The sequence below is a fragment of the Trichomycterus rosablanca genome, chromosome 5 (assembly GCF_030014385.1).
Source record: "Trichomycterus rosablanca isolate fTriRos1 chromosome 5, fTriRos1.hap1, whole genome shotgun sequence".
Lineage (NCBI taxonomy): Eukaryota > Metazoa > Chordata > Actinopteri > Siluriformes > Trichomycteridae > Trichomycterus > Trichomycterus rosablanca.
Window position 1 is genome coordinate 41919625 of NC_085992.1, and position 26736 is coordinate 41946360.

A 26736-nucleotide genomic window follows, 5' to 3' on the forward strand; every position below is an offset into this window, starting at 1 on the left:
TTGTACCTCCTTCGGATCACTGAAGGAGCTTGACTACCTCTGCAACCTAAAAGGGCCGCAGGTCCACCTCATGCTACCAGTAGTGACAAGTTCACTAGCAAAACGCAAGACTAGAGAGGAATCAGTCAGGAAGGATAAGGAGAGAGTAACTGTCTGTGGCCATCACCTGCACAACCTTGTTAGGTCTTTATGCTTGACTACCACCAGCCCAGCAATAAATTTCTCACCTTGGCATGTTACAAAATAGACAATACAGTGGACCCTTGACTTATGAATTTAATTGGTTCCAAAGGGCTGTTCTTTAAGTCAAAATGTTCATTAGTTAAACCTATTTTTCCCATAAGAAATAATGTAAACAATTAATCCGTGCCAGACCTCCCAAACCACGCCTTACCTAACCTTTCTAATGTCTTTAATTGTCTTTTTTGTTATAAACACAAGTATATTTTCCCTTAAATCTTAAATGATAGAATATACATTACTGTAATAAACAATAATAAATAACAATACACAGTAGTACTGTACTGTACATAAAAACACACATCACATTTCAGTACAGTTCGTGTGCTGTACCATACACCATAATAAATTTCCGTCTTTTTTTATAAAATGTATTTACCAGAAACAACGATAACTCTCATATTTCTCTATTATTTCCTTCTTTATTTCAACAGTGTTGTAGTTTGTAGGTGTAATTGCACGAAAGAAAGAATACTTTACTCAGCGATTTCCTTCTTCTCTCTCACTCACTGTCCTCTCTGTCTGATACACAGTGACAGCTACTGGCAGGAGTAAGTATACAACACAACAAATGTAATAGATTTTTACATTTTCTCAGCACTGCGCTTCCTCTGCACATTCTTTGGGGACATTTTAATATTGAATTTTACAAAATATAAAGAAAACACCGGAAAAACACCGTCCGCTGTCCGAATGTTCACTCACTGTAAATATATATATATAGAGAGAGACGGTTGGAGTGAACTTGTTCGTGACGTCACGTGTTTCGCGAATTTCTGTTCGTAATTCGAAATTTGTTCGTGCGTTAAGTTGAAAAAGATCGTTCGTAACCCGAAATGTTCGTATGGTAAACCGTTCATAACTCAAGGGTCCACTGTACTAGCAGACATCCCAAGTTGCAAAAACTCATTTCAGGGTGGTACCCCCAGACCTCAACCCCCCAAGCCCAAAAAAGCTAAAAAACCTCTCGCACACACCAAAGGATATGGGTGATAACAGAACTTTTAGGAGCTGCTGCTAACTGAGCTACTAAGATAACTGTTTGCGTCACAAACACATTAATGTGTACTACATAGTGCACTAGATAGTGTGAAAGATAATAGATTTATGTTCCCTACATAGTGCACTACATTGTATATTAGAAAAGAATTTATGTTCCTTACTTAGTGCACTAGATAGTGCACTAGAAAATACACTTATGTTTCTTACACAATGCTGTAGGTTGCGTATTAGTTATCGGATTTAGGTTCCCTACATAGTGCACTAAATTGTATATCAGATAACGGATTTATGTTCCCTACATAGTGCACTAGATAGTATTTTATATATGAATTTATGTTCCCTACATAGTGCACTAGGTGGGTATTTTAGATATGAATTTATGTTCACTACATAGTGCAGTAGAAAGTATGATGATTTGTGTTCCTTACATAGTGCACTAGATAGTGTATTACATAATTCATTATGTTCCCTACATAGTGCACTAAATTGTATATCAGATAACGGATTTATGTTCCATACATAGTGCACTAGACAGTATATTAGACAATTGATTTATGTTCTCTACACAGTGCACTAGATTGTATATCAGATTTAATACGCGATCGGGGAAAAAAGTCTGTGTCGCCTGCGTGCGCGTGTGTGTGTGTGCGCGCTCTTGGCCGCTCGTTCTAGATTCCGGGAGATTTTATCTGACTTGCGGGCATCAGGGAGCCGCTGTGTATATGCGGGAGACTCCCGGGAGTCTTGGGATGTCTGCTTTTATTTTAAAAATCTAATGTCCCCATTAAGATTTGGGATGCAGCGTTTTTTTCTGTTGGTTGCAAGTACGACCTTTTGATGCCCTCTAGTGGTGATAAAAAAAACTGCACAAGTTCTGCATTCTGCAAGGGAAGCTCATATATGAACATCACTCCCAACTGCTAAGTTATAAGCAAAAGTCAATTTGTTCTCACTCAGCATTCCCAATCAATGAACACACATGGCATCATTTAGCACACTTCGATCACCTAGAGACACTGCTGGCCTTCAAAATGCAACACACTGATAATGAAATTATCTTAGTTATATTGTACCTGTGCAAACTTAATTGGAAGAATACTTCACCCATGTACACTGTATTCGCTCGTCTGCCTTCACATGCATATGAACTTCAGTGACATCCCATTCTTAATCCACAGGGTTTAATATGATGTCGGCCCACCCTTTGCAGCTAGAACAGCTTCAACTGTTCTGGGAAGGCTTTCCACAAGGTTTAGGAGTGTGTTTATGGGAATTTTTGATCATTCTTCCAGAAGCGCATTTGTGAGGTCAGACACTGTCGTTGGACGAGAAGGCCTGGCCTCGCAGTCTCCGCTCTAATTCACCCCAAAGGTGTTCTATCGGGTTGAGGTCAGGACTCTGTGCAGGCCAGTCAAGTTCTTCCACACCAAACTCGCTCATCCACGTCTTTATGGACCTTGCTTTGTGCACTGGTGCGCAGTCAGTTGGGAGTGTATGCAATTGTCCAAAATCTCTTGGTATGCTGAAGCATTAAGAGTTCCTTTCACATCTGACGCTTTGCATTGCGCTTGGTGATGTAAGGCTTGGATGCAGCTGCTCTGCCATGGAAACCCATTCCATGAAGCTCTCTATGCACTGTTCTTGAGCTAATCTGAAGGCCACATGAAGTTTGGAGGTCTGTAGCAATTGACTCGGAAAGTTGGCGACTTCTGCGCACTATGCGCCTCAGTATCCGCTGACCCCGCTCTGTTATTTTACATGGCCAATCACTTCATGGCTGAGTTGCTGTTGCTCCCAATTGCTTCTACTTTGTTATAATACCACTGACAGTCGACTGTGGAATATTTAGTAGCGGGGAAATTCCACGACTGGACTTGTTGCACAGGTTGCATCCTATCACGGTACCATGCTGGAATTCACTGAGCTCCTGAGAGCGAGCCATTCTTTCACAAATGTTTGTAGAAGCAGTCTGCATGTCTAGGTGCTTGGTTTTATACACCTGTGGCCATGGAAGTGATTGGAACACCTGAATTCAGTGATTTGGATGGGTGAGTGAATACTTTTGGCAATATAGTGTATATGTACAGTGTATCACAAAAGTGAGTACACCCCTCACATTTCTGCAAATATTTCATTATATCTTTTCATGGGACAACACTATAGACATGAAACTTGGATATAACTTAGAGTAGTCAGTGTACAGCTTGTATAGCAGTGTAGATTTACTGTCTTCTGAAAATAACTCAACACACAGCCATTAATGTCTAAATAGCTGGCAACATAAGTGAGTACACCCCACAGTGAACATGTCCAAATTGTGCCCAAATGTGTCTTTGTCCCTCCCTGGTGTCATGTGTCAAGGTCCCAGGTGTAAATGGGGAGCAGGGCTGTTAAATTTGGTGTTTTGGGTACAATTCTCTCGTACTGGCCACTGGATATTCAACATGGCACCTCATGGCAAAGAACTCTCTGAGGATGTGAGAAATAGAATTGTTGCTCTCCACAAAGATGGCCTGGGCTATAAGAAGATTGCTAACACCCTGAAACTGAGCTACAGCATGGTGGCCAAGGTCATACAGCGGTTTTCCAGGACAGGTTCCACTCGGAACAGGCTTCGCCAGGGTCGACCAAAGAAGTTGAGTCCACGTGTTCGGCGTCATATCGAGAGGTTGGCTTTAAAAAATAGACACATGAGTGCTGCCAGCATTGCTGCAGAGGTTGAAGACGTGGGAGGTCAGCCTGTCAGTGCTCAGACCATACGCCGCACACTGCATCAACTCGGTCTGCATGGTCGTCATCCCAGAAGGAAGCTGACGCACAAGAAAGCCCGCAAACAGTTTGCTGAAGACAAGCAGTCCAAGAACATGGATTACTGGAATGCCCTGTGGTCTGACGAGACCAAGATAAATTTGTTTGGCTCAGATGGTGTCCAGCATGTGTGGCGGCGCCCTGGTGAGAAGTACCAAGACAACTGTATCTTGCCTACAGTCAAGCATGGTGGTGGTAGCATCATGGTCTTGGGCTGCATGAGTGTTGCTGGCACTGGGGAGCTGCAGTTCATTGAGGGAAACATGAATTCCAACATGTACTGTGACATTCTGAAACAGAGCATGATCCCCTCCCTTCGAAAACTGGGCCTCATGGCAGTTTTCCAACAGGATAACGACCCCAAACACAACCTCCAAGATGACAACTGCCTTGCTGAGGAAGCTGAAGGTAAAGGTGATGGACTAAACCCAATTGAGCACCTGTGGCGCATCCTCAAGTGGAAGGTGGAGGAGTTCAAGGTGTCTAACATCCACCAGCTCCGTGATGTCATCATGGAGGAGTGGAAGAGAATTCCAGTAGCAACCTGTGCAGCTCTGGTGAATTCCATGCCCAGGAGGGTTAAGGCAGTGCTGGATAATAATGGTGGTCACACAAAATATTGACACTTTGGGCACAATTTGGACATGTTCACTGTGGGGTGTACTCACTTATGTTGCCAGCCATTTAGACATTAATGGCTGTGTGTTGAGTTATTTTCAGAAGACAGTAAATCTACACTGCTATACAAGTTGTACACTGACTACTCTAAGTTATATCCAAGTTTCATGTCTATAGTGTTGTCCCATGAAAAGATATAATGAAATATTTGCAGAAATGTGAGGGGTGTACTCACTTTTGTGATACACTGTATGTGAATGAGTATCAGTATCGTTGCTTCTTCACTCGGTCAGAGTTGGACTCAAATGGAACACCTGTTTCATTCTCAGCTGGTGATGGTTCAAGACACGACATGCCTGTTCTTCTGGTCCACAACACACATTTTGTAGGCTTGTACCATCCACCATATTCCCCATTTCTGAATCCAACAGAGAAATTCTTTCCAGCATGGCCACTGATAGTAAGCAAATAGTAACAACAATAAAAATAGTAACAGTCCCAATAATAATACTAAATGTAAGTAGTAATACAAATAAAAATTGTTGTGTGTGTGTGTCACTCAACTGTTGGCAGGTGTGTGTATAGTGCTGCTAGTGGGCTCAGTGCTCCTCAGGGCTCATAGATCCTTTACATCCAGTTTGAAAGGAAGAGACAAAAATAGCATGTCCCGATCAAACATAGCTTTTTTGTGTTTTTAATATGTATTTATTATTTATTATATTTTTACTCTTCCAAGCTGAGCTCTGGAGGTGGACGGTTCCTCATCTGATTGGGAATTGCCCATCACATTCTGTTAGGGGACAGTCACAAACATTATCATGGTAGACTAAATGAAATGCCTCGCTCTATATTCAACGTATACTGTACCTCTTTAGGCCTCCCAGTATCATCCCACTCTCAGGCAGCGGAGATGGTTTCTTTATTGCCCTGCAACAGTGTTTTTTTTTGTTTTGAACTTGAAGAACATTATTCATCACACATCAGGTAAGATCTAAGGATAGGGAGATCACTTACAATTGCAGGAGGCTCAAAACCACACCACCAATCACTGGAGAGATGGCATTATAAAGTATTTAGACTGTACCAATGCAGTTCTTAATATTCCACAGTTCATGCGCTACAAACTAATGAATTACATGTAATGAACATGCCTTCAACATAGACAGTTGTGTCCTGGGGGGTTGTTGGCTCTGATGAGCTTCCTCCTGTGCTAAGGCAATGGTGGTGGTCCCTCTCCTGTTTAACGTGCTCCAGCCTTATTCCTATTAGCTACAGAGCCAGAATCAACTCTATAAGCCACGTCTAGCTGGATACAAGTTAGAACCTTAGGTAGTTACGTACAAGTACAAAGTATGTACTGTACTTTATACTATGTTTTTGTATTTCATTTTTATCTACTGCCATGTGTGTCTTATCTCATTTGGATTAGTAAATGAAAGAAAAAAACCGTGTAAAATCGAGACAAATATTACAACTGACATAGTAATTTTTTTTTGCCATATCCTTCTGCTAAATGTTGAATATGTTTTGAAAAGTTTTTTTTTTTAAATATATTTAAACTCGACTTCCTTTTTACGGACTCTGATGCATTACTTTTACGTCTAAAACATTTTCATGATGTTCATACGCAGACATTAATATTTCCTGCTGTATTAGTGTAAAATCTGACGCTTTACTCTTTCTTTCATTCACATCCACGGTGAATCCTTTCATCACCATACCATTGAGAATGTCTGTTTATAGGTGACCGTGAACGCGCGTTACGGAGAATTCAGTTCCCCCTGTTTCCCCTTTAACGCGCATGTGCAAAAATCATGACGTTTTTTTCAGTCGCTTCGTTGAGCGTCGGTTTATTTGGAATATGTGTTTATAGCGGTATGTTCTTTTTAAATTTCATGTTGTATGTTAGGTAGTTTGTGATTAAATACATACTTTAAAGTACTGAGTGAACTACTGTCAGAGGTTTCATTGCTCCACCGCAAGTCAGAGGTTTTCACACTGCTGTCTTCAGCCTTGCTGTCAAACAACTAGAATTAACGTGTCAGATTTTTTTGTAAATAAATCCTAATACAGGACATGCTCTTATTCACACACTAGTTTAAGGTTATTCATCTCAGCTGCACTACCATTTACTTTCAAGAATAGTTTCATTCATGGTGATCTCTCGTTCATTTAAACTTCACAAACTGCATCCATGTGATTTTAAAATTAACAAACAGTATGTAGAACAAGTTTAACCTATAGATCAGTCCATTACACTAACAACACAGGGGGGAACACATTTACCTGGAGACCTGGGGAATATGGTTCCCCACATGTATATTACTGTGTGTGTAATTATAAAACACTACAGTGATGCTGGTGATGTATTTACCTGTTGTTATTATGTAGAACAAGTTTAATCTATAGATCAGTCCATTATACTAAAAACACAGGGGGGAAAAACATTTACCTGGAGACCTGGGGAATATGGTTCCCCACATGTATATTACTGTGTGATGATTCTTTTCTTTTTTTAATGCAAACTACAGGCACACACACATTTTAAGAACAAAATATCTGTATTAGAAATTAGTGTTAAACTAAATTATGCATATATTACAATTATGCAAATATATAATAAAGAAATCCACCTCAATGCAAATTAAAACTTAAATACATATTTATAGCTTAATAGAAATATATATTTTTTTAAACGAAATAAAATAAAATCTGGGATGGTGCCCTGGGATTGACTAGCATCACATCCATAGTGCACTCCTGCCGTACGTCCAGTTTCCCCAGGAACAGTTCTGGATCCTCCACGGCCATGACCAGGATAAAGCAGTTACTAAACAGAAATGAATGATTAATTTACTATCTACTTTTTAAATAAACTAAAAGAGCAACATAAAATAAAATACAGCAACAAGCAAACTTTTTAGAAATAACGTCCCAGTTAACCTTGGTCTAATCTTCAGTACATGCCGGACAATAAAGGTCTTCCTCTACTGGTGGGTTGCCAACACATGACTGGTGGTACCATCTGTCACATCCATCACAGGCTATAATAGATAAATCACTTTATTAATCCCAGAGGGAAAGTCAAGGACATATACAGGGGTTGGACAAAATAACTGAAACACCTGGTTTTAGACCACAATAATTTATTAGTATGGTGTAGGGCCTCCTTTTGTGGCCAATACAGCGTCAATTCGTCTTGGAAATGACATATACAAGTCCTGCACAGTGGTCAGAGGGATTTTAAGCCATTCTTCTTGCAGGATAGTGGCCAGGTCACTACGTGATGCTGTTGGAGGAAAACGTTTCCTGACACGCTTCTCCAAAACACCCCAAAGTGGCTCAATAATATTTAGATCTGGTGACTGTGCAGGCCATGGGAGATGTTCAACTTCACTTTCATGTTCATCAAACCAATCTTTCACCAGTCTTGCTGTGTGTATTGGTGCATTGTCATCCTGATACACGGCACCGCCATTGGATGCACATGGTCCTCCAGAATGGTTCGGTAGTCCTTGGCAGTGACGCGCCCATCTAGCACAAGTATTGGGCCAAGGGAATGCCATGATATGGCAGCCCAAACCATCACTGATCCACCCCCATGCTTCACTCTGGGCATGCAACAGTCTGGGTGGTACACTTCTTTGGGGCTTCTCCACACCGTAACTCTCCCGGATGTGGGGAAAACAGTTAAGGTGGACTCATCAGAGAACAATACATGTTTCACATTGTCCACAGCCCAAGATTTGCGCTCCTTGCACCATTGAAACCGACGTTTGGCATTGGCACGAGTGACCAAAGGTTTGGCTATAGCAGCCCGGCCGTGTATATTGACCCTGTGGAGCTCCCGACGGACAGTTCTGGTGGAAACAGGAGAGTTGAGGTGCACATTTAATTCTGCCGTGATTTGGGCAGCCGTGGTTTTATGTTTTTTGGATACAATCCGGGTTAGCACCCGAACATCCCTTTCAGACAGCTTCCTCTTGCGTCCACAGTTAATCCTGTTGGATGTGGTTTGTCCTTCTTGGTGGTATGCTGACATTACCCTGGATACCGTGGCTCTTGATACATCACAAAGACTTGCTGTCTTGGTCACAGATGCGCCAGCAAGACGTGCACCAACAATTTGTCCTCTTTTGAACTCTGGTATGTCACCCATAATGTTGTGTGCATTGCAATATTTTGAGCAAAACTGTGCTCTTACCCTGCTAATTGAACCTTCACACTCTGCTCTTACTGGTGCAATGTGCAATTAATGAAGATTGGCCACCAGACTGGTCCAATTTAGCCATGAAACCTCCCACACTAAAATGACAGGTGTTTCAGTTATTTTGTCCAACCCCTGTATAATAGCATGGTGCAATGAAAAAGCCAATAAAATTAAGGCATTATTACTATTTCTTTGGTACCACCAGTCATGTGTTGGCAACCCACCAGTAGAGGAAGACCTTCATTGTCCGGCATGTACTGAAGATTAGACCAAGGTTAACTGGGACGTTATTTCTAAAAAGTTTGCTTGTTGCTGTATTTTATTTTATGTTGCTCTTTTAGTTTATTTAAAAAGTAGATAGTAAATTAATCATTCATTTCTGTTTAGTAACTGCTTTATCCTGGTCATGGCCGTGGAGGATCCAGAACTGTTCCTGGGGAAACTGGACGTATGGCAGGAGTGCACTATGGATGTGATGCTAGTCAATCTCAGGGCACCATCCCCAAATAAATTTGCACATGTCAGATTTTATTTTATTTAGTTTTTAAAAAATAGATTTTTATTAAGCTATAAATATGTTAGTTTTTCAAGTATTTAAGTTTTACTTTGCATTGAGGTGGATTTCTTTATTATATATTTGCATAATTGTAATATATGCATAATTTAGTTTAACACTAATTTCTAATACAGATATTTTGTTCTTAAAATGTGTGTGTGCCTGTAGTTTGCAATAAAAAAAAAAAGAATCATCACACAGTAATATACATGTGGGGAACCATATGGTAATAAATCTGTTCCCCCCTGTGTTGTTAGTGTAATGGACTGATCTATAGGTTAAACTTGTTCTACATAATGACAACAGGTAAATACATCACCAGCATCACTGTAGTGTTTTATAATTACACACACAGTGATATACATGTGGGGAACCATATTCCCCAGGTCTCCAGGTAAATCTGTTCCCCACTGTGTTGCTAGTGTAATGGACTGATCTATAGGTTAAACTTGTTCTACATACTGTTTGTTAATTTTAAAATCACATGGATGCAGTTTGTGAAGTTTAAATGAACGAGAGATCACCATGAATGAAACTATTCTTGAAAGTAAATGGTAGTGCAGCTGAGATGAATAACCTTAAACTAGTGTGTGAATAAGAGCATGTCCTGTATTAGGATTTATTTACAAAAAAATCTGACACGTTAATTCTAGTTGTTTGACAGCAAGGCTGAAGACAGCAGTGTGAAAACCTCTGACTTGCGGTGGAGCAATAAAACCTCTGACAGTAGTTCACTCAGTACTTTAAAGTATGTATTTAATCACAAACTACCTAACATACAACATGAAATGTGAAAAGAACATACCGCTATAAATACATATTCCAAATAAACCGACGCTCAACGAAGCGACTGAAAAAAAGTCATGATTTTTGCACATGCGCGTTAAAGGGGAAACAGGGGGAACTGAATTCTCCGTAACCCCCTGTTTCCCCTTTAACGCGCATGTGCAAAAATCATGACGTTTTTTTCAGTCGCTTCGTTTGTGTTCGTGTGTGTAATTATAAAACACTACAGTGATGCTGGTGATGTATTTACCTGTTGCTATTATGTAGAACAAGTTTAACCTATAGATCAGTCCATTACACTAACAACACAGGGGGGAACACATTTACCTGGAGACCTGGAAAAAATGGTTCCCCACATGTATATCACTGTGTGTGTAATTATTAAACACTACAGTGATGCTGGTGATGTATTTACCTGTTGCTATTATGTAGAACAAGTTTAACCTATAGATCAGTCCATTATACTAACAACACAGGGGGGAACACATTTACCTGGAGACCTGGGGAATATGGTTCCCCACATGTATATCACTGTGTGTGTATTTATAAAACACTACAGTGATGCTGGTGATGTATTTAACTGTTGTTATTATGTAGAACAAGTTTAACCTATAGATCAGTCCATTATACTAAAACACATGGGGGAACACATTTACCTGGAGACCTGGGGAATATGGTTCCCCACATGTATATCACTGTGTGTGTATTTATTAAACACTACAGTGATGCTGGTGATGTATTTAACTGTTGTCATTATGTAGAACAAGTTTAACCTATGGATCAGTCCATTATACTAACAACACAGTGGGGGAACACATTTACCTGGAGATCTGGGGAATATGGTTCCCCACATGTATATCACTGTGTGTGTATTTATTAAACACTACAGTGATGCTGGTGATGTATTTATGTGTTGTCAGTATGTAGAACAAGTTTAACCTATGGATCAGTCCATTATACTAAAAACACAGGGGGGGAACACATTTACCTGGAGATCTGGGGAATATGGTTCCCCACATGTATATTGCTGTGTGATGATTCTTTTTTTTTTTTTTTATGCAAACTACAGGCACACACATTTTAAAAACAAAATATCTGTATTAGAAATTAGTGTTAAACTAAATTATGCATATATTACAATTATGCAAATATATAATAAAGAAATCCACCTCAATGCAAATTAAAACTTAAATACATATTTATAGCTTAATAAAAAATATATATATTTTTAAAATGAAATAAAAGAAAATCTGGGATGTGCCCTGGAATTGACTAGCATCACATCCATAGTGCACTCCTGCCGTACGTCCAGTTTCCCCAGGAACAGTTCTGGATCCTCCACGGCCATGACCAGGATAAAACAGTTACTAAACAGAAATGAATGATTAATTTACTATCTACTTTTTAAATAAACTAAAAGAGCAACATAAAATAAAATACAGCAACAAGCAAACTTTTTAGAAATAACGTCCCAGTTAACCTTGGTCTAATCTTCAGTACATACAATACACTTTCTCTACTGGTGGGTTGCCAACACATGACTGGTGGTACCAAAGAAATAAAAATAATGCCTTAATTTTATTGGCTTTTTCATTGCACCATGCTTTTATATATGTCCTTGACTTTCCCTCTGGGATTAATAAAGTGATCTATCTATTATAGCTACACTTGTAATTGAGAAGTCTAATGTAACCATAAAACTATTGTGTGACTTTTTATTGATCAATTGAAGGACTGTATGATCATTGAGATTGGCTGTGATGGATGTGACAGATGGTACCACCAGTCATGTGTTGGCAACCCACCAGTAGAGAAAGTGTATTGTATGTACTAAAGATTAGACCAAGGTTAACTGGGACGTTATTTCTAAAAAGTTTGCTTGTTGCTGTATTTAATTTTATGTTGCTCTTTTAGTTTATTTAAAAAGTAGATAGTAAATTAATCATTCATTTCTGTTTAGTAACTGTTTTATCCTGGTCATGGCCATGGAGGATCCAGAACTGTTCCTGGGGAAACTGGACGTACGGCAGGAGTGCACTATGGATGTGATGCTAGTCAATCCCAGGGCACATCCCAGATTTTATTTTATTTCATTTTAAAATATATATATTTTTATTAAGCTATATATATGTATTTAAGTTTTAATTTGCATTGAGGTGGATTTCTTTATTATATATTTGCATAATTGTAATATATGCATAATTTAGTTTAACACTAATTTCTAATACAGATATTTTGTTTTTAAAATGTGTGTGCCTGTAGTTTGCATTAAAAAAAAAAAAAAGAATCATCACACAGTAATATACATGTGGGGAACCATATTCCCCAAGACTCCAGGTAAATGTGTCCCCCCCCCCCCCTGTGTTGTTAGTATAATGGACTGATCTATAGGTTAAACTTGTTCTACATAATAACAACAGTTAAATACATCACCAGCATCACTGTAGTGTTTTATAAATACACACACAGTGATATACATGTGGGGAACCATATTCCCCAGGTCTCCAGGTAAATCTGTTCCCCCCTGTGTTGTTAGTATAATGGACTGATCTATAGGTTAAACTTGTTCTACATAATAACAACAGGTAAATACATCACCAGCATCACTGTAGTGTTTAATAATTACACACACAGTGATATACATGTGGGGAACCATTTTTTCCAGGTCTCCAGGTAAATGTGCCCCCCCCCCCGTGTTGTTAGTATAATGGACTGATCTATAGGTTAAACTTGTTCTACATACTGTTTGTTAATTTTTAAATCACATGGATGCAGTTTGTGAAGTTTAAATGAACGAGAGATCACCATGAATGAAACTATTCTTGAAAGTAAATGGTAGTGCAGCTGAGATGAGTAACCTTAAATAATAACAGACTACTTATTGTCCTGTACCATATAGTTTATTTGTATCTGCACCAAAACTTTATCTTGTGTGACAAAACGAGAAGAAACAAACTAGTGTGTGAATAAGAGCATGTCCTGTATTAGGATTTATTTACAAAAAAATCTGACACGTTCATTATAGTTGATTGACAGCAAGGCTGAAGACAGCTGTGTGAAAACCTCTGACTTGCGGTGGAGCAATAAAACCTCTGACAGTAGTTCATTCAATACTTTAAAGTATGTATTTAATCACAAACTACCTAACATACAACATGAAATGTGAAAAGAACATACCGCTATAAACACATATTACAAATAAACCGACGCTCAACGAAGCGACTGAAAAAAAGTCATGATTTTTGCACATGCGCGTTAAAGGGGAAACAGGGGGAACTGAATTCTCCGTAACACCGGAACTGAAAATGCTGGCTATGACACGGCAAAATAAGTCAACTCGGAGTTCATGGTTAAGTTTAAAATTTGTTAAACCCTCTTTTCTGGAATTAACCCCCAGGTGAGGGACCGTGGGTGACCATGTCTCACACACACACACTTTTGTTTTTATTACTGCTTAAATGTACGTAGTTCATATCACTGTTAATTTCCCCTTTCCTTTCTTACATTTTTGTATATCTGTAATTTTATATATTGTATATTTCAGTGGCATAACTAGGAGCTCATGTGCCCCAGAACAAATGTCATATATTCCATATATGTAATATATATATATATATGTGTGTGTGTGTGTGTGTGTGTGTGTGTGTGTGTGTAGTCATGCCACTGGTATATTTTCTATTGCTATTATTAGTGTTGTTGTTTTTAAAATTTTTTTTACTTTATTATTCTTTTTTAATTATATTTTCATAATATTACTCGGGTGTTTTAGGGGTACTTTAAAGAAAAATATTTTTTTAAGTTTCAATTTTGAGAATAAAGTCATGTAAGTTTTGATTTCGAGATTAAAGTCGAAATGATTTTGAGAATGAAGTCATATAAGTTTCGATTTCGAGATTAAAGTCGCAATATTATCCTTGTGTTAAAATGAGGGATGTTCATGATTTGTTATACTTTCATATCAGTTTCACAAATAAAGAAATCCCCAATCTCCTGCACATCAGCACCAGTTTGTTATTAGCGTAAGGACGCTGAAACGGCTTTGCAGTAAACTGGGTTTATTTAGAACAGTGGTTCTCAAACTTTTTAGACCGAGTACCACCCATTGTCAAACCAAAACTTCCAAGTACCACCTATGTCTCTCATCACAGAACCACATATAGCACACATTAATTAGGTGTGTGTGTGTGTATGTATATATATATATATATATATATATATATATATATATATATATATATATATATATATATATATATTTAGGCAGTGATGGGAATTATGGCTTCTTGACAGGAGCCGGATATTTTGGCTTGGTTCCTTTTAAAGAGCCATTCAAAAAGTGAATCTTCGCGCTGCTAGGTAAACTATAAGACATCCCCGATATTAACATCAAATTTGCATTAAATGTAGGCCTAATTCAAACATCACTTAAATAAGAACGATTAATTTCAAAAGGCAAAAAACTACAGGGAAGAGACAGACTGTGGTTGCATTTCATTAAGTTTTAGAAAAATCCTTTCTTGTACAAAGATGTGACTGAGTTTGATTCTGCTTTAAAACATAAGCACAATAAAATAATCAGATTTAACCTAATTAAACAAGTTTATAGTTTATTTCTGAATTATTTGTCATTATACTACTAGCTCTCTCTCTCTCTGTGTGTGTGTGTGTGTGTGTGTGTCGCTCGCTCATTCTCCGCGATACTGAAAGTGTTTTCGGATGAGTGAGTGCGCGTGTTTAGCGGAGCAGCCTCGTGATGTCAGGAACGAGATAAAGCGAGAGAGCTACTGATAACTTTACTGATAACTTTACTAATAACGTTTCGGAAATTTCGAGATGGAAACTGCGAACGTGAAGTATAGACTTAATGAAGTACGGTGTCTGCGTAGCCCCGAATATTTTTAAAAACGTGGTTTTTTTTTACACGTTTTGTGTTTTGCACACTGTTCAACTTTATTTCGGAATTCTTTTGTACGAAAATATTATATTTTATCATCAGTGGAATAAAATGCCAGTTACATCTAGCAAAGGAAAAAACACAATTTGAATTAATGGATTAATTAATAAATAAACTGATGATTATACTGTATGTTTAGTGCTAGCTTTAAAACCTTTTTTTTTTTGTGTGCCACACTTCAGCCCACATGGTGGCAGTAATATTTTCAGCAGTTGATTTTCCAACAGCCTGAAAACACTACAAAAGAAAAACACGCACACATGAGGACAGCGTGAGACATGCAGTGTTTTTAAATTAGGACTGTTTATCGCTATCGCTATCACTATTCCCAAAATATGAAAATGCATCTGAATAAAATCCTCCCAGCATTAGTAAAACGTGCTGGTACAAATATTTTAAGAGTTCCGAATAGCTTCGCAGAATTAAATCATAGTTTATCTGGTAACTTGGGAAAAAAACGAAGAATAAAGAAATCCAGACCACCAGACTGGGAGAATCTTTCATGGGATGAAAGGCTTGCTCATACTGTAACCCCTTTGTGGAGATTAAGCTATGAGGAACAGCTCCAATGGAAACAGGATCAGCAACACAAGGTCCTACTTGAGATGATAAATCATATAGCCCAGGACTCATCTCCAGTGCTACCCTGCAGTACAGGGGATCTCCCTTTTTCTGTTTTGCCCATTGTGTCCTCTCCGGTGAGGGATGGCTACCGAAATAAATCAACCTTTTCAGTCAACAGAGGAGTCGATGGAAATCCAAAGACTGTTGGATTCTACATAGGCACTGGGAAAGGCAGAGACATTGTATGTGTTCATGGTGACCATCTTTTGAACATGCCATGGAAGCACAAGTTGGTGGCAAGGTGTTATGAGGATTTTATTCGTGGGTCTCTGCTAAAGCCATGCATTTTGTTTCACGATGGTGGAAACTGGAGAGAAATTACAGTAAGAACAAACTCTGCAGGTGACACGCTGGCGATAGTATATTTTCATCCACAAAACTTAACTCCTGAAGAGATAGATATCCATAAAGCAGCTCTGGTAGAATATTATTCGAAAGGTCCGGGAGCAGTGTGCCAGCTGGATTCCCTGTATTTTCAGGCGAGCACAATGACACGTTGCACCAGAGAAGAATCTCCCTACCAGCTTCTTTATGGGCAGCCCCATATATATGAGGAAATTCTCGGGTTTAAGTTCCGCATCTCCGCGGATTCCTTCTTTCAGGTGAACAGTGCTGCAGCAGAGGCCATGTACAAGACTTTAGCTGACCTGTATACCGCCAGTGAAAAGGGAACCCTGTTAGATGTGTGCTGTGGTACAGGAGTCATCGGCATCTCGTTATCTCCTTGTGTGAACAAGGTCATTGGTATTGAACTGATCGAGCAGGCTGTAAAGGATGCGAAATATAATGCAGCACTAAATGGTATCCAGAATTGTGAGTTCCTGTCTGGAAAAGCAGAGGTTGTTCTTCCTAAATTAATGCCAACCTTGTGCCCAGAGGGGGCACTTACAGCTGTTGTGAATCCATCCAGGGCAGGTCTGCATTATAGAGTAATTCGAGCTTTGCGCAACCACCCTTCTATAGAAAGACTCATTTATATATCCTGCAAGCCAGAAGGTGAAGCGATGAGGAACTTCAGGGAGCTTTGTGAAAAGCCAGATTTGCAGAAAAAGCTGAGTGGAGAGCCATTTAAACCTAGGCTGGCTGTTCCTGTGGACATGTTTCCACATACACCACATTGTGAACTGGTGATTGTTTTTGAACGCTAAATAAAAAAAAGAATGATTTATATGTTACTGTATGGTATTTTTAAACCATAATGTAATTAGCTTTAACTTGTATGAGTGCATTATCATATTAGTCACAAGCTGTTATGCCATATCGTACCTGGCACTGATAGCAGCGAATGATAAAACTATCTATTTTATATCCATTGTAAATGACATTAAAATATACCTGTCAGCACTATAAACAGGGCATGTTTGATTTTTAATATTTAACAAGCAAACTCCTGGAGAAAAGTTTCAGTCTAAAGTAGTTTGTATACTATGGCCTGAATTTCCACAACCTGAATTTTTTTAATGTTTACAATCACATAAATATATAAGATGCTAAATTTGCTGCTACATAGTTTTATATCTGAAAGTGTTGAAATATGAATTTCGGGAGGTGAAATTAAATCTTGTCCCTTTTGAAATATAATTTTAGTTGAAATATAATATTAACCTTCCGCACTTTGTTCTACACTGTATTCATGTTTATTTAGGATGCTGTAATAGACATATCAATTTGGATGTACTTCTGAGATTATATTTGTGTCTACATTACAACTCTGTTATCATGATGTGTTGCACAATAAGTTACTTTATCCACAAGGTTATAAGCAAATATAATAAATTGACTTTAGATTTGTTTTTCAATTGCAAACTAGAGTTCAGAGAAATAAAGTTAGGCAAACATCTACTGCAAACATGTAGATGATGTAAGAGATATGGTCTGGTTTAAACTTGTGTAATCAAGTGAATAAAGTACTTCGCTTGTAAAATATATGTGGTGTCTCATTTACTGTCCTGTAGCATTCATTTATTCATTTTCAGTAACGTGTCATCTTGAGTGAGGTAATTGTGCCTATCCAATATACTGGTTGCAAGCCTACACATTCACTCAAACTTGGGACAATTTAGTAGTAAAGCCAAACCACCCATTGGCATATATATTGTGGACACAAAAAGAAAATTCCAAACGCCTCACAAATAATCCCCAACACTCTGGATTTGTGTGACACTATGACTTTCTGTACACTGCCTTCATATTAAGAGCAGGGTTCAGTTATGTATGGACCGGTGTGACTTGCTGTTAAGAAAACAATGTATTCTTCTATTAAAATTTTAAATTAAAATTTTTGAGGGATGCAGTTAAATTATTGATGTATACATTTTAGATGATGTGAAAACTAAAACGAGATGTTCATGCTTGAAACCTCTCATTGTTTCACAAAGCAGTTATGAAAACAATATACTTGTCCAAAATTCCTCCACAGCAATGCAAAAGACTAATATCTTATATTCTAAAAATGTTTTGTCAAGGTAAGCGCAAAGTACTGTTTTACATGATTTGGCTTTCTGATAACTTTGTTCTTCAAGTATGTGAGATAATAAATGTATATTTGAATCAATATATACTTTATTAACAGCATTATCTGTCAAAGAGAAAACCCTTTATACATTCCTATTTTATATATTGATTGTTTTGGAATAATTAGAGTAAAAGAATTATTCATTCTAAAGGACGAAGATTGATAGGTTTTTATTTTATGTGAGCAAGATCTATAATGAAAAGGAAAGTTTGAAATCCTGGTAATAACTAATAATAACTACAGAAATTGTAATAATTGCAGTGACCTGAATTTTGGGTTACTCACAGCCATGTCTTGTGAGTGACTATATTTGACTATAGCTGGTAACTTCTCTGTGCCATATAAGTGTTCAGAGCTACAGATGAGCCTTAGTGAATAATTGTATACTACCAAAGTACATATAATAAATACATTAACACGGTGTGTTGGGAACAAGGTGTTTTTGATGCATGAAAACATGTTATTTAGTTTATTTGTCTTATTTAGTGTTGTACAGAGTAAGATCAATGTTTTTTGTAGTGTTCAACAAATGACATTTCTCATTAAGTTTTGGAATAATCAGTAAAAGTATCAGAAGACAAAGATTGATAGGTAGGGGACAGGTAGGTATTTAAGTAGAAAAAGCAAAGGTTTAAGTCTTGCAAAATGAAATTGCAGTGACCTGTGTTTTTTGGCAGGGTTACTCTCGGCCATGAACTGGGTCATTTCAGACAACACTGAGTCTGTTTCTATCATTGGAACTCGTGTGATTTTAGCTGGGCTGTAGTGAATGGCAACTGGGAGGACGGGAAAGGAAAAAAACGGCTTGTATGAGGCGTGCGATGAGAACATCAGACCAGCAGCAGCCAATGAGACTGGCAAAGCTAGGTGGCATCTATCCTACCGACCAATTGCAATCATTTCAAGCGACGTAGCGAAATGATCAAGCGCTTAGGTAAGCGAGCTGAATAAAAGCTGGTGGGAAACGTTCAGTCGTTCTTCTGATGTCCGCACATGCAGCTGTGAGGAACCTGGATCCGCACCTGGAAATAAAAAGGTAAGAGGGTTTATGGGGTGGGTTATCTATACGGTGTGAATGGGTGTGCTGGATGCAGTGCGTTCTGTTTCTTTTTGCCTTTTCAGCCTGTTCGGTGCGTAATATTTCTTGCAAATTGTCTGTTGCAGTGGTGTAAACATGACTAACACAAACAGGACGGATTACACACCCAGACAACGACCAACCGAAACGTTGGCCGATGATGTTTTAGATGAATCCTATAAGGAGAAAGAGGAATCACCGCCCCCCAGACAGATCGTCTGGAGAAATGTTATCCTGATGACTGCCCTGCACATCGGAGCCCTTTATGGACTCACCCTCATCACATCAGCCTCTGCACCGACTCTGCTATGGAGTAAGTTTGATGTGATGAATTATTTCACAGGCCATTTTTTAAACCCCTGATAACAAGATTACATTATATGTACGTGTGAATGCCATCATCTGCGTGATACATTGAAGCTTGAGTTCGGTTCGCGTTTGTTCTGGATGTAAGTGGGCGTTCCTGCGTTGCCTGGCATGAAAACAACCACCTATTGTTAGAGATCAGACACCAAAACATGCGGCCTGTCATTTCTGTTCCATTTCGTTTTTGTAACGTTTAATCGCATCCACACAACCGAGTTCGTGCTTTTCACTGGTTTGTTGTCGTACAAACAATGCCTCATTCATGTCACATTTCAGTAAAATTCATTTTCATCATTTTCTATCCCTCCTTGTTTCTACACTCACTGTCCATTTTATCAGCTCCACTTACCATGTACAAGCACTTTGTAGTTCTGCAATTACTGACTGTAGTCCATCTGTCTCTCTGCATGCTTTGTTAGCCCCCTTTCATGCTGTTCTACAATGGTCAGGACTCTCCCAGGACCACCACAGAGCAGGTATTACGTGGGTGGTGGGTCATTCTCAGCACTGCAGTGACACTGACATGGTGGTGGTGTGTTAGTGCGTGTTGTGCTGGTATGAGTAAATAAGAAGAGTTTTTAAACACCTCACTGTCCCTGCTGGACTGACAATAGTCCACCAACCAAAAATATATCCAGCCAACAGCGCCCCGTGGGCAGCGTCCTGTGACCACTGATTAAGATCTCAAAGATGACCAACTCTAACAGCAGCAATAGATCAGCGATCGTCTCTGACTTGACTACAAGGTGGACCAACTAGGTAAGAGTGTCTAACAGAGTGGACAGTAAGTGGACACGGTATTTAAAAACTCCAGCAGCACTGCTGTGTCTGATCCACTCATACCAGCACAACACACACTAAGACACCACCACCATGTCATTGTCACTGCAGTGCTGAGAATGATTCACCACCTAAATAATACCTGCACTGTGGTGGTCCCGTGGTGGTCCTGGCCATTGAAAAACAGCATGAAAGGAGGCTAACAAAGTATGCAGAGAAACAGATGGACTAAAGTCAGTAATTGTAGAACTACAAAGTGTTTCTATATGGTAAGTGGAGCTGATAAAATGGACAGTGAGTGTAGAAACAAGGAGGTGGTTTTAATGTTATGGTTGATCAGTGCATGTTCCCCCTACATCCATTTTTTATGGCGGAACTCCACACAAGTCATGACGGTCTTTAAGTTTTCCTGACACATACAAATGTTTTTTTTTTGACTGGATGATTGGAAAACATTCTTCTTTGTCCATGCTGCTTGTGGTTTTTTGACAACAAAAACACATACTGTAATTTATTGTTTTAGCTGAATAAATGAGCCTCAGTGCAAATAATAAATAAAACATAGTGAGTTAGGCAAAGGGTTTTTGCTGACATAAAGCACAAACATGAAATGTGTGTACTTTTATCAGTGGTTTGCTGCTGTACTGGGTTAACAAGATTAAATTTAACAATGAATAAAATGTAAACAATAAGTGTCTTTTGTATAGACCACTGTCACATTAGTTTACCTCCCAAAGTCAGGGAAAAATACAAATAAAACCTAGATTAGTCCCCAATTGCACCCAGCTGTTAAAAGTGTGTTCAAAATTTTTTTCAGCACCATCACATTGCATAATATTTTGGCAAACAGAACAATGCACAATTAACGTTTCACTAGGCCGTCCATTGAAGACTAGACAGACTCATAACAGAATGTCTTTCTCTGTTGAGATTTCACAGTGCAGCAGCCTTGTACGAAAACACAACAGTGAGACTTTTTATACTCACAAAAACATCTTTTAGCAAGACAGGAACACCGGCCACTTAGTGAATGCTAACTTTGTTAAAATTGATTTTTCATCTTTTTACAGTGGTTGTATGTTATGCAATAAGTGGCTTGGGGATCACGGCAGGGGTTCATCGACTCTGGAGTCACAGGTCCTACAAAGCCAAGCTGCCTTTGAGAATTTTCCTTGCCATTGGAAACTCTATGGCATTTCAGGTAACTAAATAATTACCAAACAATAGCACATACATTAAAAGTAGTATATAGGGCTTGTTGCCTAGCCAGCTGTGTTGTTTAAGATTATGTCTGCAGAAAGTCTTTGCAATAATTGACTATAAACAGTGCATACAACAAGCATGGATATACCTGCAGACTTGTTCCCCTGTTTGACACCGGAGAATTAAAATAAATATATTACACCACACTGGTGTCCTCCTTATATTATTTATTATAGGTGTGTGTAGGGGGCATTTGGAGTAATTTTCTCATTTTCTCTTATTTGAACTTCCTGTTCCTTTAGAATGATATTTTTGAGTGGTGTCGTGATCACCGTACCCACCACAAGTATTCAGAGACCAATGCAGACCCACACAATGTCACAAGAGGCTTCTTCTTTTCTCATGTTGGATGGCTGTTGGTTCGTAAACACCCAAATGTCATTGAACAAGGAAAAAAGCTGGACGTCAGTGATCTAGAAGCTGATGGTGTTGTCATGTTCCAGAAAAGGTATGTACTTCCATTAAAAATGTTGGAGCTGAAGTGTTTATTATGACAATCTATTGTTAAAAAGCTAGCTAACATAATATTTAAAAACATTATGCACAGGGGCCTGCAAAATGTCACAAACATACATTGTGCTGGTTGTACAGGGTGAGTCAAAAGTGTCAGGACACTCTTTTATTTCAGAAACTAAAGGGAAAATGACATATCTGAATACCCCAGCAAGTAATGGGTGAGGGGGCCTATCTATGTCCGGAACATGGCCGCCATCTTGAAAGCCGCCATATTGGATCAAGGGAAAGTTTTTCCAATGGGAAGGTGGTCATGTAGCATATCAAAGAAGACCAGAACGTTCTCAGAAATCGATTGCCGGTCTCTTGTGGTTCAAAAATTATCAACACAGAAATTTGCAACAACAACCAGGAACGTTCCCTGTGATGCACAGCTATTTGACGTGTTTAATGTGTTGTCCCTGGTGCTGAAGTCACAAGTCTCCCAGGTGCTGAAGGTGGTGTTTGTTGTGGATTTTCTCAGCATACACAATTTGTTTGAGATGACCCCAGAGATAAAAGTCGAGTGGTGTGAGGTCGGGTGATCTGGGCGGCCATTCCACAGGACCACGACGGCCAATCAAATGACCAGGGAATTAAATATCCAGCCACTAACGAACATCTACTCCGTAGTGTGGTGGAGCCCCATCCTGTTGGAAATAGTAGGGGAAACTGCCATCTTCGGTCAGAATGGATAATAACACTGTTTCCTGTAGCATTGTCAGGTAGCACTGAGCATTTAGGGTCTGGTCAATCAAAATGGGTCTGATTACATGGGTGCCCCATATTCCACACCACACCATAACCTTCACATCACATACGACTTTGGTGTCTGCCGTCCAGTGAGGGTTTTTGTCACTTCAGTACCTCACGTTCTGGCGGTTGACCTCACCACTGACCTCGTCACTGAACGGAATGCCCTGTGCATTGGTAGCGGTCTTCGGACGACCACTACGTGGCTTGTTGTCCACTGTCCCGGTTTCTCGAAATTTGGCTGAAGGGTGCAACAGTGCTGTGTGAAATTGGTGGTCTTTCTGGGTCTGCAGCTATAATACTGAATCAGAATCACCTCAATCCTCTCTTCTTTCGTCAATTCCATCTTCAGTTACCTGTAACGAACAACAGATATGTCATTTTCCCTTTTGTTTCTGAAATAAAAGAGTGTCCCGAGACTTTTGACTCACCCTGTACTTTTATATGCTGCAGTTGTAATAGAGACTACAGGCTTCCCCACACACCCAAATAAGAGTTAAAATTTATTTAATCTATTAAAAAGTCAACAGTGAAAAAGGGGGTCGATTGGCGAAAATGTGGCCAAATTGTTAGAAACAAAGTAAAAAAAAGTGGAGGCACAGAAATGAGAAATAGATGCTGAGATATGACGGGCCACTCGTGTCATCTGCAACAAGACCAGAAACAGAATAGACAGGGGATTATCAGAACCTGCCAATTAGGCTATGACTGAGTGGAAACAGGGACATCATGGCACAACTGAGGCAGGCTACTCTCCCAGGGTGTCTTCCTCGCAAAACCCTAAATAAAAAGAAATAAGCAGAATGTTGACCTGAAATGAACTCAATTACTTTGATTTTTCAGGCACAGAACAACTTAAAACCTTGAAATGTTAAAATGTTGTTTGACCTGAAATGTAACATGTTACGCTTATTGGATTTTATCACTGTTCTTGCAGGCATTACAAACTGTCCATACTGGTGCTCTGCTTCCTTGTTCCCACGTTGGTACCATGGTACTTTTGGGGGGAGAGTCTGGCTGTAAGCTACTTTGTCCCGGGCCTTCTAAGATATACACTGGTCCTTAATGCCACCTGGCTGGTTAACAGTGCTGCCCACATGTGGGGTATGAGGCCTTATGACCGCAACATTACACCTAGAGAGAACAGATTTGTTGCCTTCAGTGCTATGGGTAAGGTTTCCTCTTTATTTTTTATACATTTGCTTTACAATCTTGCATCTTGATTCTTTATAATTTTACATACAAACCTAATTTCAAAAAATGTTCAATGTACAGACAGCGATGATTTTGTGCTTTGTGGTTTACCACAGCCATGTTTACATTTATATTTATGAAAACATTTTCTAACATTGTTTAAACATGTATAAGATTTTACATGCATTCTTCAAATAAGGAAAGAATGCAACTAATAATTAAAAAAAAATAGATTACCTTGGTTTAATCCAGCTTAAATCCTGATTAATCTAGAGTAAAATTAAACTGTTTTAGTTGTTTTAAGTTTTATTGCACTCTGTAATGGGAATTATTTGATTTTAGGTGAAGGTTACCACAACTATCATCACACGTTTCCATATGATTATGCTACCAGTGAGTATGGTAGTGGGCTGAACGCCACCAAGGCTTTTATTGATGTCATGTGCTTATTTGGTCTGGCACAGGACTGCAAGAAGGTGTCTCGTGACACAATCAAGGCTCGGCTTCAACGCACCGGTGATGGCAGTCAGAAAAGTGGCTGAGTAATGTTTAAAATCACAAGCCAAAACCAATAAACATAATTGGAGTGAGTGTGTAGTGATGATCCTAGTTTTATCTTCATCCCTAAAGTGAATTAAGAATTGCTATATTGTTTATGCATAATAAGGACCACTGCTCCGATACTGGCATATTTTATTATTAGTCTGTGTACTTTTGAACAGACTGGTGTGATTTGGAAATTGGCTCTCATTCTGCCTCTGTGATAGGTGCTATAACAGCATTGCTTAAACAGTGTGTGCTCTCCTTAAAACCATAGATAGTACTGTTTGTTTAAACAGTACAATCCATGCTTGACCATTTTGAAATCAGTCTAATTAACTATGCGAGCTTATGTAACATCACATAGTCTTGCTTTTAATTCCTAGGCACATTGGGTGAATGGTTAAACAGGAAAGTCAATGAAAACCCTGACAGTTTAAAGTACATTTTGTTTAAGTCTGTTAAACTTAAGAAATAAAAATTTTAAAGCTATGCTTTAGTTCTTAAGTACAGAGTCAAAGGCATTTTTGCATTCTAAATTAATACAAAATTAACATTTAGTTATTTAAAAATATTTTTTAAATATATTTAAAATTGATCTGCTGGTCTTTATATTTTAGTTAATATAAACAAATTGTTGTGAAAAGTTTTTGATGTTTTGTATTCTATAAACTCCTACTATAAAGTCCTGGGGAAAGTTTTCCAACAGTCCAAGGTCATCCCAGTCCTCAAACATATGTCCCAATATGACCTACATTTTGTGATAAGTAGGTTTACTTAATTTGCCAATATCACAACACTGAATCTTTTTTTTTTTTTTACATTGGTGGCTTGATGGGTAGCACTTTTGCCTCACACCAGGAAGGTCCTTGGTTTGATTCCCAAATGAAGCGGTCTGTGTCCTTTCTGTTTGGAGTTTCCTCCCACAGTCCAAAGACATGTAACTGAGGTGAACTGGAGATACAAAATTGCCCATGACTGTGTTTGATGTTGAACTTGAACTGATGAATCAAGTGTAACCTGTAACTGTAATCCTGTCATGAATGCACACAATGTTTAGCCTGTCAATCATGTTTAAGCGCATGGGCGCATGTGTGTATGAGGTGTTGTTTTGAAAGAGGCTGACAACCTAAAGAGAGGCTGAATTTGCTTTACTGATGAATTGTAAGCCTGTTAGCTTCTGTAGAAAACAGTTACCTTATTAAAAAAAGAGAAAAACACTTGACATGCCTGTCACTGACATTTCATTATGTTTGTTGAAGTGTGAAAATATGACTTTCTGAGCTATTTATGTGTGGATCTAGATGAGTGGTTTAAACCATTTCATATGTGGCAGGAACAGTAGCCAAAAAGACTCTCAGACGGCATACATGCTTTAGTCAACTACACTCGTTTTCAAAATCCCACTGAAAATAGAAAATTGAAATCACCGGCTGATTCGATTTGCATAAATATCAAACTTCATCCAGGCAATTCATGTGTGTATGGCCCCCACGTGCCTGTATGCACTCCTGACAACATCTGGGGATGATCCTGATGCAACAGCGGATGGAGTCCTGGGGAGCTCTTCCCACACCTGGATCAGTGTATCAGTGAGTGCCTGGATAGTCTGTGTCTGGTCAGAAGGGGGAGGAGAGTAATTGTTTGTGCCCACCACCTGTAAAACCATTCCCTTTTTGGTGGTTGTCTTGCTGTTGCCTCTCCAGTACATCTTTTGTCACATTATTTGCACCAAAGCAGGTGAATTGATTCACAATCGCTTATGTTTTTTAACTGGACAGATTGAATCCCTGAGTTATAACAGACTTTGTGTTATACTGTGATGATTAGCTGTTCCCATAATTTTTTGAGCAGTGTATTAAAGTAAAAAAAAAAAAAAACACCCCATGATATAAACCTGCAAGCTGAGGTTAGTGCAGCTTCCAGATTAAGAACCTCTGACCTAGAGTATGAATGT

The 26736-nt window shown here is 38.8% G+C and overlaps 2 protein-coding genes across 2 annotated transcripts; both read left to right on the plus strand.

The window, feature by feature from the left end:
• The first annotated feature begins 15515 nt into the window (after positions 1 to 15515).
• trmt2b (tRNA methyltransferase 2 homolog B) lies at positions 15516 to 17186 on the plus strand. The gene has a single exon (XM_062995235.1). The coding sequence runs from the start codon at positions 15516 to 15518 to the stop codon at positions 16944 to 16946; it is 1431 nt and encodes a 476-aa protein (XP_062851305.1). The 3' UTR covers positions 16947 to 17186.
• A 2063-nt stretch (positions 17187 to 19249) lies between these two features.
• scdb (stearoyl-CoA desaturase b) lies at positions 19250 to 26004 on the plus strand. Its single transcript, XM_062996184.1, has 6 exons — positions 19250 to 19349; positions 19478 to 19704; positions 21608 to 21738; positions 22043 to 22248; positions 23983 to 24215; positions 24582 to 26004. The coding sequence occupies exons 1-6, from the start codon at positions 19297 to 19299 to the stop codon at positions 24779 to 24781; spliced, it is 1050 nt and encodes a 349-aa protein (XP_062852254.1). The 5' UTR covers positions 19250 to 19296; the 3' UTR covers positions 24782 to 26004.
• Positions 26005 to 26736: the final 732 nt, after the last annotated feature.